Source organism: Sorex araneus, chromosome X, assembly GCF_027595985.1.
Source record: "Sorex araneus isolate mSorAra2 chromosome X, mSorAra2.pri, whole genome shotgun sequence".
Taxonomy (NCBI): Eukaryota; Metazoa; Chordata; class Mammalia; order Eulipotyphla; family Soricidae; genus Sorex; species Sorex araneus.
The window spans coordinates 285396057-285415659 of NC_073313.1; the positions used below are offsets into that span (position 1 = coordinate 285396057).

At 44.3% G+C, this 19603-nt stretch overlaps 1 protein-coding gene across 2 annotated transcripts in view; it reads left to right on the forward strand.

The window, feature by feature from the left end:
- The window catches only part of ERLEC1 (endoplasmic reticulum lectin 1), a 29727-nt gene extending 17702 nt beyond the window's left edge, over positions 1–12025 (forward strand). Inside the window, exons 9-15 of one of the 2 annotated variants that reach the window (XR_008627207.1) lie at positions 2622–2783; positions 3249–3308; positions 7110–7234; positions 8364–8441; positions 8875–8950; positions 9691–9861; positions 11144–12025. Coding sequence is in view for 1 of the 2 variants with exons in the window: in XM_004615824.3 (XP_004615881.3) it covers positions 2622–2783; positions 3249–3308; positions 7110–7234; positions 8364–8441; positions 8875–8950; positions 11144–11215 (573 nt within the window). In the remaining variant the exon portion in view is untranslated. The remainder of the gene's footprint in view (positions 1–2621; positions 2784–3248; positions 3309–7109; positions 7235–8363; positions 8442–8874; positions 8951–9690; positions 9862–11143) is intronic. The other variant, XM_004615824.3, reaches the window with a different exon arrangement.
- Positions 12026–19603: the final 7578 nt, after the last annotated feature.

The following is a 19603-nucleotide window of genomic DNA, read 5'->3' on the forward strand; positions in this document are numbered from 1 at the left end:
GGCACTGCTCAGCCCACTGAGAGTCTTTCTGACCAGCTTAAGTATCCCTCCTGACAGATTAGGAAACTGAGGCTGGGGGGGTCGCGGTGAGGGCAGTGACAGGTGATGAGTTATTGATCAGAATCAACACATTCTGCCCCTAGAGCCTGATCTGTGGCGCCTTTGCTCTTTGGTACACTGTCTCCTTTCCCTCTCTCCGTCCAATACAGTCACTTAAGCAATCCCAGGGGGACCGATTTTTCTCTTTCACACTGGCCCTTGTCCCGTCCATTGCTTTCCCCAGTGAGTGGGGGCAGAGACGGTGGCTTCCTAACAGTGCCGAAGCAGCCGGAGACCAGGTCTGTGGGGTCCAAAGTCCAGTGCTTGGGCCTTGAGGTGCACTGCAGCCTGGACCATGTAATACTTGGGCCATCGTAGCCACATGCAGTGACACACAGTGGACCGTGTAGTTCCTGGGGACATGACCTGCAGCCTTTGGGCTGCCCTACCCATTGCATTTAAAGCACTGTACTCAGCTATCCCACACAGAAACCTGTTGCTTTATGCCTGTCTCCTGGCTGACTCTCACCCTCTGCAATGATGTTGCTCTCTTCCTAATGGGATTCAGATACAGTCTGTTCCTCGAACAATACCTCATCATTTCCAGGAACCAGAAACTGCACTAGTCTCTTCACACTGCCTTTTCTTTATTTTCACACAGCCAATCAAATGCTCTTTCTAATTGAAAGACAACTTGGGATTTAATCCGTTAATGATGCTCATGATATATATCTGGGGCGCCAGATAGTACAGCGGGAAGGGCGCTCACCTTTCATGTGGCCAACACAGGTTTGATCCTTGACACCCCATATGATCCCCTGAGCACCCGCCAGGAGTATTTCCTGAGTGCAGAACTGGGAATAACTCTGAGCATTGCCACGCATGGCCCACCCCCAAATATATGTAAACAATTTTTAGAAATTGTTTTCTAAGTAAATAAATAAATAAGGTGTTTTCTAAACACCTCTATATTTATAGAGGTTTTATTATAGCATAGATAGCCTGTAGGGTAACATAGGGTTTGTCTTTCAGCCTTGTCGCAGGGAACTTAGTTTACCTTAAAGCAATGTCCTTTCTGTATGGACACAGGAAGACAGTTAATATTATGCTTTGGAACTTGGGAGCTGATTGACTCCAATAATATTTACGCCTGGGCACCTGCTTTCTCGACTCAGTTGCCCTTAGTTCCTACCACCCCAAAAGCAGGGTCCCAACGAGGGACAGAATGGACCCAGGGCAAGCTGTGAGCTACCCTGGCATCAAAATGGGCCAGGCCAAAGCACCACAGTACTCAACTATAAGTTGAGAGCATGGTCATAGAGAAATGCTGTCATGATCCAAAAGTAATGATGAGACTAGGACCCTGCTGGGGTTAGGAAGACTAACCTGGCCTGAGGACTGTGGTCTGGAATATATAGTGAATGTCCTCAGGAAAAAACAAAGTTTGATATATCTCTTACTGTGCTCATATAGACTGACATTGCTAGAAATAGTAGAAGTAAATGTACTATAATTATTTGAGTGGATTACTAGCTGAGGATGGAAGAAAGTGACACACCCTGGATGGGATCCCGCCCTTGAGCAGATCTCACAGACAAAAGAGAGTACAGCGGCACACACAGAAGCAGAGCACAAGGAGGAGTCATCTCAATCTGGTCCATACACAGCAGTTTGAGAGCACCGAATGTGAGGGAGGGAGGGAGAGAGGGAGGGAGAGAGAGAGAGAGAGAGAGAGAGAGAGAGAGAGAGAGAGAGAGAGAGAGAGAGAGAGAGAGATGCCCCGAGAGCCCGAAACCAACATACACACATCACCCCCTTCTGCACACGCGTGCTTTTGAATTTTTTACATAACCAATACAGTATTTATACTATATTGGTATTTAGTATATATATAGTATATAAGAAATAATATATATTGGTTTATTTTTTATACAAAATATATATTATAAACCAATATACATATCACTGTTTTACTGTCACTGTATCGCTGTCATCCCGTTGCTCATCGATTTGCTCTAGCGGGCACCAGTAACATCTTCGTTGTGAGACTCGTTACTGTTTTTAGCATATCAAATACGCCACGGGTAGCTGCCAGGCTCTGCCATGGGGGTGGGATACTTTGGTAGCTTGCCAGACTCTCCAAGATACATAAAGAAATTGAACCCAGGTCAGCCGCGTGCAAGGCAAACGCCCTACCCTCTGTGCTCCAGCCCCTACTATTATAAGAAACTTAGAATTTCCTAAAACTCCCACATACTTTCCAACTTCTTAGTTTCATGTTTTCTCTTCTGTCGCCCTCTTTACCCACAGTAACCACATTGCCCAGATCTTCCTGTGTAAACAAGTTGCTGGGTCCTTAGTGACAGACAGGAATGGCCAGCTTATCCCTGACTGGTAAAGGGAACTAGTATTTATCTAACTTACTCTCATCTATTAAGTGTTGCAAAATTTGCTTATAATGCCTTCAAAATGAGTGGGCAACCCATAATTTCCACGTTGTATATAGTTTTTAAATAAGTTAAAGTAGTAGACAACTAAATGTGGCATGGAAGTTATTAGAACTTTTTTATAATTAATTTTAGGAAGATCTGCAATCAACTAAGGAAGAGAAATTCCCAGCAATCCATAAACCTATTGCTGTTGGCTCTCAGCCTCTGCTCACCGTTGGAACAACCCACATTTCCAAGCTGACAGATGACCAGCTCATAAAAGAGTTCCTTAGTGGGTCTTACTGTTTTCATGGGGTGAGAAGTAAAACTTTGGTTTAAATTTTTATCTTAATAATTCTTATTTATCAGTCATGTAAACACGGGACATTAATAGCACTGAAAACAAATTTCATCTGTAGAGAAAAGACAATTCTAGAAGCCGCCAGTGGACATTTCTTAGCATCTTGCTGTAATCTACCCTATGCCTATTACGTTGCCTTTCCTTACAAGCTGAGAAGTGACCTTTGCTTGCCAGGAAGCAGCCGGTGGGTGATAACACTGGTGTTAGAAGGACTTCCCTGAGGTAGGGTTTCCCTGACTCATAGGAGCTCTCGGGAGTCTCGCACAGGGTGTACTAGGTTCAGTTTCACGTGATGATTCTTGATTTCCAGCCATAGCACTAGATTTGCAGGTATTTCTGTCACTTCTTGTGGCAGCATCGAGGCAGCCGTCTTTCTTCCCTTTCTCGGCTCATGAGTGGTTCTGTTTCCTTTCCTCTAGGGCGTCGGCTGGTGGAAGTACGAGTTCTGCTACGGCAAACACGTCCATCAGTACCACGAGGTACAGAATAATTCGCGCTGTCTCTGCTCTCAGGGAAATGAAGCCTCAAATCCTTTGTAGACATAAAGAGGGGCACTGGTGTTACTTTTAAGTATGAAAGTACGAAGGATTTTAATATGAACATACTAATCAGACTGTGTGTAAATTCAAGAAAATAGAAACTAGCAGTACTCTTAAGCTGACGTTCCTATATCTTTACAAGCTTGGAGAAATAACAAGCTATTATGACTAACCTCTAGCTTTAACTGAAAAAAAAATCAACAAAATGAATGAGAAGATAGTATATTATCACTAGAGTTAGTAAAAGAGTTAAGTGTGCTTTTTTTCTTAGTTAAAAAAGATACCAGGTCAGTAAATTTAACATAAGTTTTAAGATACCAGCCTTTTAGGGCTGGAGCGATAGCACAGCGGGTAGGGCGTTTGCCTTGCATGCGGCCGACCTGGGTTCGATTCCCAGCATCCCATATGGTCCCCTGAGCACCGCCAGGAGTAATTCCTGAGTGCAGACCAGGAGTAACCCCTGTGCATCGCCAGGTGTGACCCAAAAAGAAAAAAAAAAAGATACCAGCCTTTTATTATTATAATTTCATTAATTAGCTATTATTTTATTTCCTCCTCACTAGACTTAAGTGCTTAAATTCTCAAGTTCAGGCCCCAGTAATTTTTTTTTTCTTTTTGGGTCACACCCGGCGAGATGCACATGGGTTACTTCTGGCTCATGCACTCAGGAATTACTCCTGGCAGTCCTCGGGGGACCATATGGGATTCTGGGAATCGAACCCAGGTCGGCCACGTGCAAGGCAAATGCCCTACCCACTGTACTATTGCTCCAGCCCCATTCTCAGTAATTTTCTTACAGTTGTACTTTGGTATGGAAAACTTGCTAGACACTGACAACAAATTTTAATTGCTATTAACTGACTAAATTAAAAAGATTTTTATTGAGTAAAAGAAATAATCACAAGGAAATATAAAAATACTTTGTTTGCCTTCTTTGAGATGTTTTTAAGCTGTTCTTAAATTTCAAGCTGTGTCATATGGGAAAAGATCATTCCGTGCATGTTTAAAGCACCCCGAATTTGTGAGGCACTGGAATGTTTCTTCCCTTAGCCTAAGAAGTTACATTTTGGTGTGTTTCCCTTTATCTGCTGCTTTGTGAATATTGTTTTTAATTACACTTATTTATACAGAAAGATTGCTTTCAGATATCACCTAAGCATGGCCCAGACCGTGCTTGGTGGCTAGGGGGGCAGGGGGGGACATGCGGGCACTGCCAGTGGCGATGAGGAGCTGCTCCTGGCTCTGTGCCCAGGAAGGACTACGGCAGCGTGCAGGGGAGCATGCCTGGTGCCGAGGCTTCCCCTGGGCCTATGTCCCAGCCTCTCCCGCAGTGGCTTTTAAACATGCAGGAAGTTTTTCGCCCCCCCCCCCCCACTATTATCCTACATCTCAGAAGTAACTGCTGTCTTAGTAAATAAACCCTCTATCCCCAAATGAAAATCAAGCATACGTGTAAGTGTTGGCATTGCCCTGAGTGCCACAGAAGGTCTTACAAAGCCCACTCCTTGCCCTGTTCTCCCGCTCAGCAAGCAGACTGGAGCTTCCCATGTCAGCAACGGGGGTTTTCCTCCTTTTCATATCTAAATTTACGGTGTTTGGGACCAGAGAGAGGATAGCAGTAGGGCACTTGCCCTGCACATGCCACCTTGGGTCTGCCCCCTGGCATTTGATCCCTTGAGCCTGCCAGGATTCCTCTGTGCAGGTCCAGGAGTAAGCCCCGAGCATCACCAAGTGTGGCCCAGAAGACAAAGATTAATAAAGAAAAACATTTATAGTCTATTTAATCAAACCTCTAATAAACTTTTGAGGGTTTTTTGTCCAGTTTTCCCTCTGATGGCATCTGAGTGAGCATTTGGAAATAATTCTCTGGGACTCTGTGGGAAAGCCCATCACTTGCACGCAGGAGTCCCGGCCTTGAGCCTGACAGCACGCAAAAGCAGTGAATGAGAATCAAATAAATAAGTTCCTCTGGTGAAGTGTGCTCAGTCCTGGAGTATGTTCCTAGAGCATGTTTCTGTGCGGGCAGGCCAGGGCATCTGCATGTCGAATAATCGCCAGTTTCCAGTCCCGTCAGCAGGGGCTGTCTCGAGGCCAGGGACACAGACAAAAGTAGAGCACATGTTCTTCATGCCATGGTCCCCTCAGCACCGAGCACCGAACCGAAGGGTACCCAAGCACTGAGACCGCCCCAGAACAAACCCAAGAAATGGCTGTTTCTTGCATACATTTTTCCACAAGGGCCCTGCTAGGAACTTTGGGTAATAAAAAAATAATAGAAGCTAATAGATGTGGTTGCTGTATACTAGATAGATTCTGATACCACAGTGATTCATTCTATCTTCATTTAGTACTTAAGAGGTATTGTTATCCTAAAATGAAGAAACAAAAGCAAAAATTGAGAGACTTATCTAAAATCATGTGCAAATGGATAACTAAATGTCTTGATCCATATCCCTGTGGAGCTGTGATTCCAGTCTACCTAGAAACTTCAATCTAGTCGCTCAGTTAGCACTCTCTCTGCCTAGACAGTGCGCTCCGCCAGGCTGTGCCTCTGCCTCTGTAAGGATTTTTAATTCTGATGGATGCGTATTAGTGCCATTTTTTTTTTTAAATGGAAGAAAGGGGAGAAGCAAAGAAGGAAGGGAGAGAGAGGAGAGGAGTGGAGGGGAGAGGAGAAGAGAGGAGAGGAGAGGAGACTGCCCACTGAGGAAGAATGGGGTGTTTTAAGAACCACTAGAGACAATTGGAGGCAGGGATAAGAGTTTCTTGACAGAATGTATCGAATTTGAGCAAGTGTGGTATGAAGTAAGGAGTCTGGAGTCCGGCACGATTTCCAGCTCCACATTTGACAGTGAATAGGATGACAGTCTGAGTACAGCAACAGATGTGGCACCATGCGGTTCAGGTTCAGTCCTTGGCACCCCATGACCACCTGGTTCCCTGAGCATCCCCAAATGTACCCCCAAAATTAAAAAAAATAAAAAGGAAAGAGCAGGTCAGGAGAGATAGCACAGCAGGCAGGGCTTGTGCCAGGTTTGACCCCACCACACACAGCTCCCTGAGCCCCCGCCGGAAGTGACCCTGAGCACAGAGATAGGACGAAGGCCCGTGGCCCCAAACAAAACAGAAATGAAGACGACAGTAAGAACTAAAATTCGGGCTGGAGCGATAGCACAGCGTGTAGGGCGTTTGCCTTGCATGCAGCTGACCCAGGTTCAATTCCCAGCATCTCATATGTCCCCTGAGCACAGCTAGGGGTAATTTTTTTTTTCAATTTTATTGAATCACCGTGAGATAGTTACAAGCTTTCATGTTTGGGTTACAATCCACAATGATCAAACACCCATCCCTCCACCAGTGCACATTCCCCACCGCCAATATCCCCGGTATATCCCCCTTTCCCACCCTCCCCCTGCCTTCATGGCAGACAATATTCCCCATACTCTCTTTCTAGTTTTGGGCATTATGGCGCCAGGGGTAATTCTTGAGTGCAGAGCCAGGAGTAACCCCAGTGCATCTCCGGGTGTGACCCAAAAAGAAAAAAAAAAGAACTGAAATTTCTACTAAATTTCTACTTGTTGGGTTTTGCTAACATCAATTCTGAGCACGCATAGCCTTTGTATATATAGATACAAGAACACAACTTCAACTTATAAGTGTAAATTTCTACTTGATAATAAATGTTTTAATCACAAATGTGTTCTTGTGGGTTTTTTGTTTTTGTTTTTGTATTATGTAAAGGACAAGGACAGTGGGAAAACCTCTGTGGTGGTGGGCACCTGGAACCAAGACGAACACATCGAGTGGGCCAAGAAGAACACGGCTCGCGCCTATCACCTCCAGGATGACGGCACACAGACGGTCAGGTAGAGCGACCTCCTCGCTGCACCTGCTCACAGTGCTGACAGGCAGGGCCGAGCACGTTGGGCCCCCGGCCATGTCCTCGGGCGTCCTTCGCTCCAATCTCCTTTCTGAGGGAAGCAGTAGAGCGTCAGAATGAAGGGCCGAGATGGGTCACTGTGGTGCGTTTCATTTGCTGCTGTGGGAGTGGAGGAGAAAGTTCCCAGTGCCCCTCTGAGTTCCTGATCTGCTCAGTCACGTCACATCCCTACGGAGAATCCCTGGGGATGCAGATTCTCAGGCCAGTGGGGCCAAATGAGGGATCGCTGAGCTTAGGAACAGAGAGTAAGGGTCTGGGGGCTTCTGAGAGGGATGGGGACGGGAGATAGCGTCTGGGCTGTGTTCGTGCTTCCTCGAGCATCCCAGGAGCACTTTGTTTAAGGCCATACTCTGGCCTTCCCTCCCTTGCCCCCCGAACTCAGGGATCAGGGACCCTTTGAAATGTCGGGGGTTGAACTCTTGCCTGGGCATGTGCATGTTCCGTCCATTGCGTCACCCCTCTGCTCCCCAAAAGAACCCTTTCTTCAAAATGGGGCACTATATGACAAAGCCCCAGCACTCTATAATAGATGCTTCCTTGCCATACGGGTAGTTTGCTTCCATTCTTACTTCTTTTTTTTTTTATTGGTGAATCACCATGAGGTACTATTACATACTTACAAACGTGCCTGTTTTTGTTTCAGTCATACAATGATCAGTCACCCATTCCTCCACCAGTGCCCATTCTCCACCACCAGTGATCCCAGTATCCCTCCCACCCTCCTGTTCTTATTTCTGATAAGATGATAAGAATCCCTTTTCTGGGAATTACCTCCAGTTCTTATTTTTCTAGGTAAAGAATTGGTAGGTTTCTCATGAGCCTGAGGGTCTCTGTTGACCGCAGCTCAAAAGAATTTACATGCCAAAGTTTTGTATGTTCGTTACAAAATCTGAAATACCTTCTCCATCACAGAAGCTTAAAAATTGGTATTTTAAAGTAATATTTAACCAACGAAAATCTGATACCCTTAACCATCTTCTCACCCTTTATTATTATTGTGAATTAGGATTGGAAAAGGTTTAGTTTAGTAAAGCTTGTGTGTTTCTCCGATTCAGGATGGTGTCACACTTTTATGGGAATGGAGATGTTTGTGACATAACTGACAAACCAAGACAGGTGACTGTGAAGCTAAAGTAAGTCAGGCCAAGTCAGGCCAAGTCATGCTTCTGACTTTCTTCTTAGTCTGCTACCTGTGGGCAAAAGTGTATACAAATCTATGATTATACTTGCAGTTGCAATTACAGTTCTATATGGGTGTTTATAAGATTAGTTTTATTCTAAAATGCTGATATAATTTTATAATTATTTACATAATTCTTGGTAAATATTATTTATTAAATCACACACGATTTTACAACTTACGGGAGAAATACCTGTTGGGGTCGGGAGATGGGTCAAGGGCTAGAGCCCAATCTTTGCAGTGTTTCGCCCCCTAGTTCCAGTGCCAGGAGCTATAGCCCTGAAGCACTGTAAGTAATGGCCCCCACAAACCCCCCAAAAAAAGAAAAAAAAATCCAAATAAATGTGTATGGTTTGGGTATTGCCTTAACGTGCTCTCTGTTTTAGGTGTAAAGAATCAGATTCTCCTCATGCTGTTACAGTATATATGTTAGAGCCTCATTCTTGTCAGTATATTCTTGGGGTAAGTAAAAAAGATTGAGTTTCATTTTAAACCATGTTTTTGATTTTTAGTATTAAGTCTAGGTAGGTCCTTCATCACTCCTCAAAGTTTAGTATAGCCCCCACACCACCTTTGTAAAAATTGCCATCTTCTTTTAAATTGGGGTATAATTTACATATAAGAAGCAATGATTCAAATGTTGAGATCAATGAAATTGGGGTAAATTTTATATTCATGTAATTAACTGCAGAAAATTTTCCTGTCTCCTACTTCTGTTCCATCCACACACTCAAACCCAAAAACCATTTCTGATTTTTGTCACCACTGACCTGTTTTTGCCTTTTTTTTTATTCCATCTGAATGGAATTAAATAGGAGCCAGGGAGATAGTACAGGCTAAACCGCTTGCCTTGCAGGCGGTCCCCAGCCCTGCATGTCCTCCCTGCCACCAGGAGTGACGCCCGGCACAGCCAGGCCTAAGCCCTCAGCACCACTGGGTGTTCCAGAAACACAGAGGGAATGGGCATATGCTTTTGCTTTTGTTTGTTTGTGTGTTTGGAGTCACACCCAGCCTATGCTTAGGCTTCCTCCTGGCTCTTGGGAACCTCCCTTTTCTGTGCTCACAGCAAGGGCTACTCGCAAGGCAGGTAGTGTCCCCTGCTGTGCCATCACACATGATCAGTCTTCTACACATTTCGACTGTTGTCTCCTTATTGCTTTTATTCTAAGTAAAACCGCTTTATAACATTATACTGGTTTTAGGTGTACATCACTGTATGTTAAGTTCACCATTAAAAGTCTAACTCTTGGGCCTGAGGAGCATGCTTCGCGTACGGGGAGTCCAGGTTCACTCCCTGGTACCTCTTGGTACCCTGAGGACTGCCGTGAACAGCTTCCAAGCACCACGCCAAGAGCAGCCCTGGAAACTACCAGGTGTGGCCCCCAGAGCAAACCAGGCAGGAAAAAAGATCTTCCTCGGCCTTTCAGCATACGGTCATCTTCCACCCACTTCATCACCTTGTTCTCACTTTCCTACTGCTCACCACTAAAAGTTCGTTTTTATTTTACTTAATTGGTTTTTTGTTTGGTGTTTTATTTTGGGGGTTTTGTGGGGTTTTTGTATTTCAGATGTATTCTAGTTATAGATTCTTAGTGTTACATTGCACACCCCCTGTTCCCAGCCCCACCCCAGGCTGTGGCATTGCCTTCTTTTTGTTGTTGTTTGTTGTGGGGCCACACCTGACAATGTGAGTACTCCCAGATCTGTGCTCAGACATCAGGTCCAGATGTGTGCCAGGGACAGAACCCTGGCCTCCTGCGTGCAAAGCCAGTCACTCTCTGTTGAGCTCTTCTCTGTTCCCATACTCATTTTATTCATGTCTTCCGAAGAACAGAAGTTTGTTTAAATGTAATAAATTTGAATTTTGTTGGTTAGGTTTTTTTTTGGTCCCAAAATTTTTTGCTGCCCCAAAGTAATGAAGATTTTTACCTAGTATTTCTTTCCAGAAACTATGGTGCTGCCTTTTTAATGTTGTGACTAGAGATTTTCTTTGTATTTTAAATTCACTGAGTTTCTTGATATAATTTATCAGTATTGGGAGGGAAATTAATCATTATCTCCTCAAAGATTTTTTCTTGCCCCCCTCTTTCCTCCTCTTAATTATGGGACTCAAATATGTAAGTGTGAAATTGTCCCAAAATTTTAGCTGCTCTATTTTAACTCTCACCTTCCTTGTTTCAGTTTGGGTCATTTCTGCTGAACTTCTGATTCTTTCCTGTGCTATGCCAGTCCATCAATTATCTTAGCATCAGATCATTTCATGGACCATCTTTGTTATGTCTTTCTTTGTCTTTTCCTTGAATTGCACAACTGTTCTGTCGGTATTCTGTGGTACCCTATTTCTGGTTGTATAAGATCTAGATGTCTTGGGCCAAAGAGAGAAGTATGGCGGTAAGCTACTTAGGTAAGATCTACTGCCCCGCAGGCCACCGACCCAGGTTCAATCCCCGCATGTTCCCTCTGCCTCACCGGGAGTGAGCCCTGAGCTCAGCCAGGAGCAAGCCCTGAGCACTGTCAGGTGTGACCCAACCCCACTCCTCCCCCTGCCAAAATAAGGAATAACATGGATGACTTATCCAGAACAAAGACTCGTATACCTTTATCATACTTATGTGCATGTTCAGCTTAACTTTTTCATGGTGTGTTGTTCTTTAGGTTGAATCTCCAGTGATCTGTAAAATCTTAGACACAGCAGATGAAAATGGACTTCTTTCTCTCCCCAACTAAAGGATAATGAAGTTCAGGGAAAGAAAAGATCATTGAAAGTTATGATGATTTCTGAACTGAACCTCATACAAAAGATCATAAAAGGACTCAACCGTTTGTGAATAATATGTGTATATAAGAGGTTATTGATAAACTTCGATTGCAGACATTTCTCTCACTTTTTTTTTTCATTTTTTGTTGTGTCTTATGAACTGATTGTGTATGTTTTTCATTGCTTGGCTAATGTGATTTTTAAATAAATCTCATCCAAGCAACTTAGAATCCAGTCTAATGAAATGTCATAATTGTATACCTATTGAAAATTTTTGAATAAATTTATTATGTAAATTATATATAACTAGTTAATGAAGCAAAAATAATGAAGAAAGAAAATAATAGGCAGTTGTTCAAATGAGAGACTGTGTAAAATATGTATATTCTAGTGCCTAAAATCTTGCCAACAAAATTTTATTTAGCAACTGCTCCGTACCAGGTAATAAGTTAGAAACTTAATAGAGCCTTACAAACAACTTTTTTTTTTTTTTTACCTCTATCAGTCTCAAAAAACTCTTATTTGTAGTAAGTTGCTTCTCTCATAACTTTGAACTGTTTCCTTCTCCTTGACATGAGTTTGTTTGTGCCAGTCTATATGCCTGGTGTAGATAGTCAATGATACTCTTTTGATTTTAAATGGTTTACTCTAACAAAACACACTGTGCTGGCTAGCCTTTGTGCTCGCCTACTGTATACTACAGATTTTAGTTTGACGGTTTTATAGCACAATATTTATTTTTAAGTGAATAAAGCCTCCATAAGCAGTGTTGCAATGTAGTGTATAGCAGTTGATTCAGTTCCTTTCTTTTCTGCATTGCCCTTTGTACACATTGTCTTATTTTTGGGAAACATATCCAAATAAGGAGGTTACAGTGGCCATAAAATACTTAACTTCTTTTCCTTCCCAGTACTTCTGGTCAAAGATAGTTTAGTCTGAAAAGAGGCCATACAGCGGACAGTTGGGCAGGAAGGTAGGGAGGGGGGCTCACAGTCTTTATTTGTCATTTGTTGAAAATGACAAATATGGAAAGAGCATGTACTTTGAATTCTGCCCCTGCCCTCAGACTCTGAGCCTCACTCGCCTTCGCACTTTGAAGATGCCTGCAAGAGTTAGTACTTCTGTGCAGAAAAAGCCTGCTTCATGTGGCAGGAGAGGCCAGGGATAAGTGACGTCACCCCTAGGAGTGGTCCTGATACAGAGCAGGCACCCTGAGCACCACCTGGGATGGCCCCAAACTCTCAACATCCCAAGGGAAGCTGAACTCCGTGCCCAGAGAGGGCAGCTTCCCTGCCCACTAGCCCCATCACCTGGGAATGTAGGACGGAGACTCGACCCACTAGAATTTTTCCTTTAATGAATTATACATGTTTATGAGTGAGCGAAGACAAAGTTACCCTCACGTTAGATTGTAATCCAGGTGTGGGGCAGATAGAACTATGAAAGATTACTGTCAGAAGACATGAACTATTCTGTTCATAAGAGGGAAATTCTTTATAAGAACCTTTTATTTTGATTAGACTTAATATGTTTCAGAACAAAATGTGATGGGGGAGGGCTTAGCCAATGGTGCTCAGGGCAGACTCCTGGCTCTGTGTTCAAGGATCACGGTGGGCCTTTAGGGATTGAACCCAGGTCAGTCACATTCACACAATTCCCACCTTCTGGGCTGTACCCAGCCCCCTAAAACAAAAGTTTCTGCTTTACGGATACAGTATTGGCACCTTCCGGGGACCAGCGACACCATTCAGGTGACAGCATCCCATTTCTCACCCAGGAGCCAAAATCTCATCCCCCACTTAGGTGCCAACACCCCATTCCCCTCCCCCTTTCAGGTGCCAGCACCCCATTTCCCCCCTCCAAGTGCCAGTACCCCATTCCCCCCTCATCCAGGTGCCAGCACCCCCTCCCCCACACACACAAATGGTCTTTCGGGCCCCTCAGCCCTTCCAATAAGCACTTCCCCTCTGTCCTGGAAGCTTTGAAACAGTCTTGTGGTCAGTCTGAAGATGGATTTTCCTTTGGACTCTTAAGACTGGGACAAAATCTTTTAACTCACACTTGAATAGTTTTGTAGAGTCTCAAAAATAGAACGTGGGGGAGAGAAAGATAAAATGGCACCTCAGTGGTCCCCTGAGCACCACCAGGAGTGAGCCCAGCCCAGAGGCCGGACTGAGTCAGGAGCACAGCCGAGAAAACGGAAGGGTCAAGCAGGACTCAGCCGGTCCAGCGAGGACCTGTGCTTCCGGGGAGAGCGGGGGGTGGGGGCGTGGCCTATCGAAGGGGCGGGGCCAAAGTTCGTAGCCGTGGGAAGGAGAGCGGGGGTGCCCAGGGGCTCAGGATGCCGCGGGGCCAGGGCGCAGGGAAGGAGGGCTGAGGGTCTTGGAAGCCTGGACCCCTGCTTCTCCTCCAGTCTCCCCAGCTCGCTCATCTCCAGTCTGGCTGTGCCCCTTCTGCTCTGCAGCCCTTCTGTTTTAGTCGGCTTCCTTCCTTTTGCTCTTTTCTTTTCTCTTGGGAGAACACCCAGCGGTTCTGGGGGCTACCAGAGCCACTTCCGGTGGCGCTGAGGGACCGTGCAGTGGCAGGGCTCGAACCCAGGGCCCCTGCGTGCAAAGCGCGCATTCCGGCTCTCTGAGGGTCTCCCTGGGCCTGCACGCTGGATCCCTTAGGGGGTGCGGGGGTGGGCGGGGGCACCCAGCAGCGCCGGGACTGCACAGTCCCCACCCCCTCGCCTGGCTGCAGGATGCTGAAGCTCTTGGGGGGGGGGTCTCTCCCAAGTGGGTGATCTTCCCCAAGCACCACCCAGGTCTCCAGGGCAAAGACCAAGAATCTGCATTTTCAATAAACCTATTATCTTTATGTTAAATAAATTCTCATGACTGAGAAACACCTGGGAAACTCACTTTAAACATTTCACACTTACGAGCCCTCCTACTAAGGGTTCCAACGCTCTAACTCCGGATGATTGGTTTGGTTTTTAACCTACCTGCTTTTCTTTAAAACACCATTAGGTGGTGCCTATTGCCCGTTTTTTTTGTTGTTGGTTTTTGGTGTTTGGTGTTTGGTTTTTGGTTTTTGGTTGGTTTCGTTTTTTTCTTTTCTTTTTCTTTTTTTTTTTTTTTTGATCCAAGAAGGATAGTATTCAGTTTTGTCTTCAAGTGAGCTAATCTGTAGTTCTTTATAAACCTGTATCAGTTTTTTCACCCCTTTCAGGTATACACGGCAGTTAAAATAACAGTTATAACTATCCTATATTTATAGGCATGCTTATGTCTGAAAGTAAAAAATTAGTTTTCCAGCAAAGCAGTGCTGGAGGGCAGGTCTTAATCTTTTATTATTTTTTAATTTTTATTTATTTTTTGTTTGTTGGGTCACACGCAGCGATGCTCAGGAATTACTTTTAGCGGTGCTTGGACTACCCATATGGGATGCCAGGGATAAAACCTGGTTCAGCTGTGTGCAAGGCAAACGCCCTCCCCGCTGGACTGTCGCTCTGGCCCCACGTCTTAATCTTAAAATCTTAAGTGTTATCCATTTCCCTTAGAAGTCCATTATTGTTTAGTTGCCAGCATGTCTTTGTCTTATACTATTGCTTATTAATAATCTGTCACAAAACTCAAATTTCCAGTAAGTTCTGTGACAAACTGGATTTGGGGGGGAGTGGGATTGGGTTTGGGCCACACCCAGGCCATACTCAGGGGTCACTTCTGGTAATCCTCATGGGACAGATGAGGTACCAGCGATTGAAACAAGGTTGCCAGATGCAACACAAGTGCCTTACCTCCTGAACTTTCTCCAGCTCCAGTAAACATTCTTCAAATGTGTTCTGTTGATCATATTGTCATGGGAATGAAGATATGTTCTATGGGCCATAGATCTGCATGTTCTTTTAGTAAACAGCTAAAACTGGTTTTCTACGCCTTCCCGTACCTCTGACATGGCTAAGACAAAAGAATCAGAACTACAGTCAAAAACTTCCTTGCAGATTACTTTCAATAAGGTACTTAAGAAGTACCTATATTTTGTCACATTTGTACCAAACTCCAGAATTATAAGTTCTAAATTCTGTGGTTTTCCAGAAGAATATATCTGGTATATTTTTTTCTTGAGTGACAGGTTGTTTTCTTGAGTGATAGGTTAATGTTATTGCCTAGATCATCCTCTTTTGATAATGTAGGTTTTTTTTATTATTCAAAAACTTTTATTTTAGCCACACCCATTTATGCTGAGTGTTTATTCCTGGCTCAGTGCTCAGGGATCAGTCCTGCCAGGGCTCAGAAGACCATATTCTGTGCCTGAGAACCCAGGTTGACTGCAGCGCAAGTGTCCTGCCCACTATACTAGCTCTCTGGCCCCCCAAAGTTTCATTTTATAAATTGAACATTTTGACTATGCTTGTACCTTTAACCCCTTCCGTCGGGATTCTGCCCCTCCATCAGGAAAGGATGCTTGATCCTGCCAGGACATATAGCACCCAGCCAGCACTTAGGGAACCAGTGTTGGCCCTGCTGACCTGCTCTTTCATGTTGGATAGCCTCATACGACCTAAAGTTTGTGCCTTCACAACCTTGTCTGTGTGAAGGTAAATAGTTCAGCTCTGAGAAGCTCAGGACCACCTATTCTTGTTAGAGGCTATAATACTGGCCGATTTATGTCTGACTGCATGTCAAATGCTCAGCCATTCTGAATGCCTCTAGAACCTTGTCTGAAAGAGACTAGAAATACTTCTTTTGTTGAAAAGCATAAAAGTTGAATATCCACTTACATTGTAAATTATTCGGCAGAAATTTGAACTCCTGAAGGACAGAGAGCCTTCATACAGGGATAAGTGCTTGCCTTGGTTGGATCCCTGAGTCAGAGCCAGGAGTAAACTTCAAAGACCTGTCCCATTTCTCAGTGTCCCGAAAACAGAGCAGGACCTGCCAGTCGATCACTATTTGATGTTTGACCGTGTATGGCCCCTGAGTACATCCTGTCTGACAACTCCACACTCCCCCTCCAAAAGAAAAAAGAGAAATTTGTTTTCCCGACTTTTAGTGTTTTTAAAAAAAAATTTTCTGGTATCTTTATTGATTAATCTCTTAAAGCTTAAAAAGAAGTTACTACTTCTAAAGATTCAAAGTGTGTTTTGAAACTAAGATTGTTGAATGAAATTGAGCATATAGAGATGTTCCTTTTAACAGAAATACTTGTATATCTTCAGTCTTTTGATTCCTTCTGCTAATGGTGCCATTTTACATAAAGCAACCCCTTCTTCTGTAGCTGGCTGCCTTGAGGAACATCCACTGACCAGACTATTATTTTTTATTTTTTATTATAAATGTTTTATTTTATTTTATTTTTAATTCCCCTCCCACCCCCCGGGGACCCGGGGCTGAGATCTCCAAGTCTGCTCGGATCAGGACTGGGTCTCTTCCGCCCAGATCCCCCATTTTCCAGTAGCTAGGTGGTCACACCACAAACTTCCCCTGGTGCCATGGAATCCCATCAATGGTCAACATCCAGAGACTACAAAACCAAGCTCCAGGAAACATGACATCTTATAGCCTAGTTCTCCCTCTCGGAGAACCTGACAAGCTACCGAGAGTTTTCCTGCCCGCACTGGTGAGTCTGGCAAGCTCCCCATGGCGTATTCATATGCCAAATACAGTAAGAATGATGGATCTCATTCTCCTGACCTTGAAAGAGCCTGAAATGCTGCACCAAGGATGAGTAAAAAGAGGCTGCTAAAATCTCACAGCTAGGATGAATGGAGACGTTACTGGGCCTGCTCTAGCAAATCGATAGTGATAGTGATAGGGATGATAGTGATAGTGATTTTTGGGGGGTATCCTTATATTCTTGATTAAAGGGACTGGCAACAAAAAGCATTCAATTGTCTTAACTATACTAAATAACGTTTAAAAATAAACTAGTATTTGTGTATAATTCTTGGCAGCGGGTAGGGCGTTTGCGTTGCACGCAGCCAACCTCGGTTCAATTCCTCCATCCTTCTCAGAGAGCCCGGCAAGCTACCAAGAGTATCCCACCTGCACGGCAGAGCCTGCAAGCTATCTGTGGTGTATTCAATATGCCAAAAAAAGTAACAACAAGTCTTACAATGGAGACATCAAGCAAATCGATGAACAATGGGATGGATGACAGTGCTACAGAGCTAAGACAATTTTTGGCTAACTATCCTTTTCAGGCAGTCTATCTACAAATTCCTGACAATTTCAGACAGTACTTAAGTTTCCCAGTATGTCATGACTGACCTAGCACTTGACGTTTAGTATAAAAGAACTAGAGCTAAGCAGAAAAGTAAAAATCAAGGCTTAAAAGATTGAAAAGAAGTATTTACAGGCAGAGTTTCTAATTAAAGTGCTCTCCTAGAATCCTATTTCAGACTCTTCCTATTATTTTGTGGTTTTACTTGCCAGAGCTTGCATTTCCATTTAAACAAAGAAATGGAGCTATCATAAATATGTAGCATTGGGGCTGGAGAGATAGCACAGCGGGTAGGGCGTTTGCTTTGCACGCAGCCAACCCGGGTTCAAATCCCAGCATCCCATATGGTCCCCTGAGCACCGCCAGGGGTAATTCCTGAGTGCAGAGCCAGGAGTAACCCCTGTGCATTGCCAGGTGTGACCCCCCAAAAAAAGCAAAAAATAAATAAATAAATAAATATGTAGCACTGTAGCACTGTCATCCCCCCGTTGTTCATCGATTTACTCGAGCGGGCACCAGTAATGTCTCCATTGTGAGACTTGTTGTCACTATTTTTGGCATATCGAATATGCCATGGGTAGCTTGCCAGGCTCTGTCGTAGGGGTGGGATACTCTCAGTAGCTTGTCAGGCTCTCTGAGAGGGACGGAGGAATTGAACCCAGGTTGGCCGTGTGCAAGGCAAATGCCCTACCCGCTCTGTGATGGCTCCAGTCCCTATGTTTCTTTTTGGTTATGCTCAGGGATCACTGAACTGGGGCCAGCTGTGTGCAAGGCCAGCGCCCTATGGCAGTACTCTCTCTCCAGCCCAAATGGTTTTCTTTTAAACTATACCACCACAGGAACATATTTTAAAAACTTTTACCCAAACAGTTTGTTATTATTTATCACTGCCAATGTCATGTCGTTGATCATCGATTTTCTTGAGCGGGCACCAGTAACATCTCCATTTGTTCTAGCCCTGAGATTTTTTTTTTTCTTAATGAAATTGTTAAATTTTTTATTTTTTTTTATTTTTTTTTAATTTATTTATTTTTAATTAGAGAATCACCGTGAGGGTACAGTTACAGATTTATACACTTTTGTGCTTATACTTCCCTCATACAAAGTTTGGAACCCATCCCTTCACCAGTGCCCATTCTCCACCACCCGTAAACCCAGTGTCCCTCCCACCCTCCCCAATCCCATCTCCCCCCACCCCACCCTGCCACTGTGGCAGGGCATTCCCTTCTGTTTTCTCTCTCTAATTAGCTGTTGTGGTTTGCAATAAAGGTGTTGAGTGGCCGCTGTGCTCAGTCTCTAGCCCTCATTCAGCCCGCAACTCCCTTCCCCCACATGGCCTTCGACTACAATGTAGTTGGTGATCGCTTCTCTGAGTTGACCTTTCCCCGGAACGTGAGGCCAGCCTCGAAGCCATGGAGTCAACCTCCTGGTACTTATTTCTACAGTTCTTGGGTGTTAGTCTCCCACTCTGATATTCTATATACCATAGATGAGTGCAGTCTTTCTATGTCTGTCTCTCTCTTTCTGACTCATTTCACTCAGCATGAAACTTTTCATGCCCATCCACTTGACTACAAAATTCTTGACCTCCTTTTTTCTAACAGCTGCATAGTATTCCATTGTATAGATGTACCAAAGTTTCCTCAACCAGTCATCCGTTCTGGGGCATTCGGGTTTTTTCCAGATTCTGGCTATTGTAAACAGTGCTGCGATGAACATACATGTGCAGATGTTGTTTCGATTGTACTTTTTTGCCTCTCTGGGATATATTCCCAGCAGTGGTATTGCTGGGTCAAATGGGAATTCAATATCTAATTTTTTGAGAGTCATCCAAATTGTTTTCCAGAAGTAGCCCTGAGATTTTAGCAGCCTCTCTTTACTTGTTCTTCCCAGCGGTGCCACATTAGAGGCTCTTTCAGGGTAAGGAGAATGAGGCCCATCATTGTTGCTGTATTTGGCATATTGAATACACCACAGAAAGCTTGCCAGGCTCTGCCATGCAGGCAGGTTGCTCTCGGTACCTTGCAAGGTTCTCTGAGAGGGAGAATTAGGCTATAAATGGTCCGGGAACATTATTTTATAGTCTCTGGATCTTGGCCATTGATGGGATTACACGGTGCAGGGGGCAGTTTGTGGGTGTGGCTGCCAAG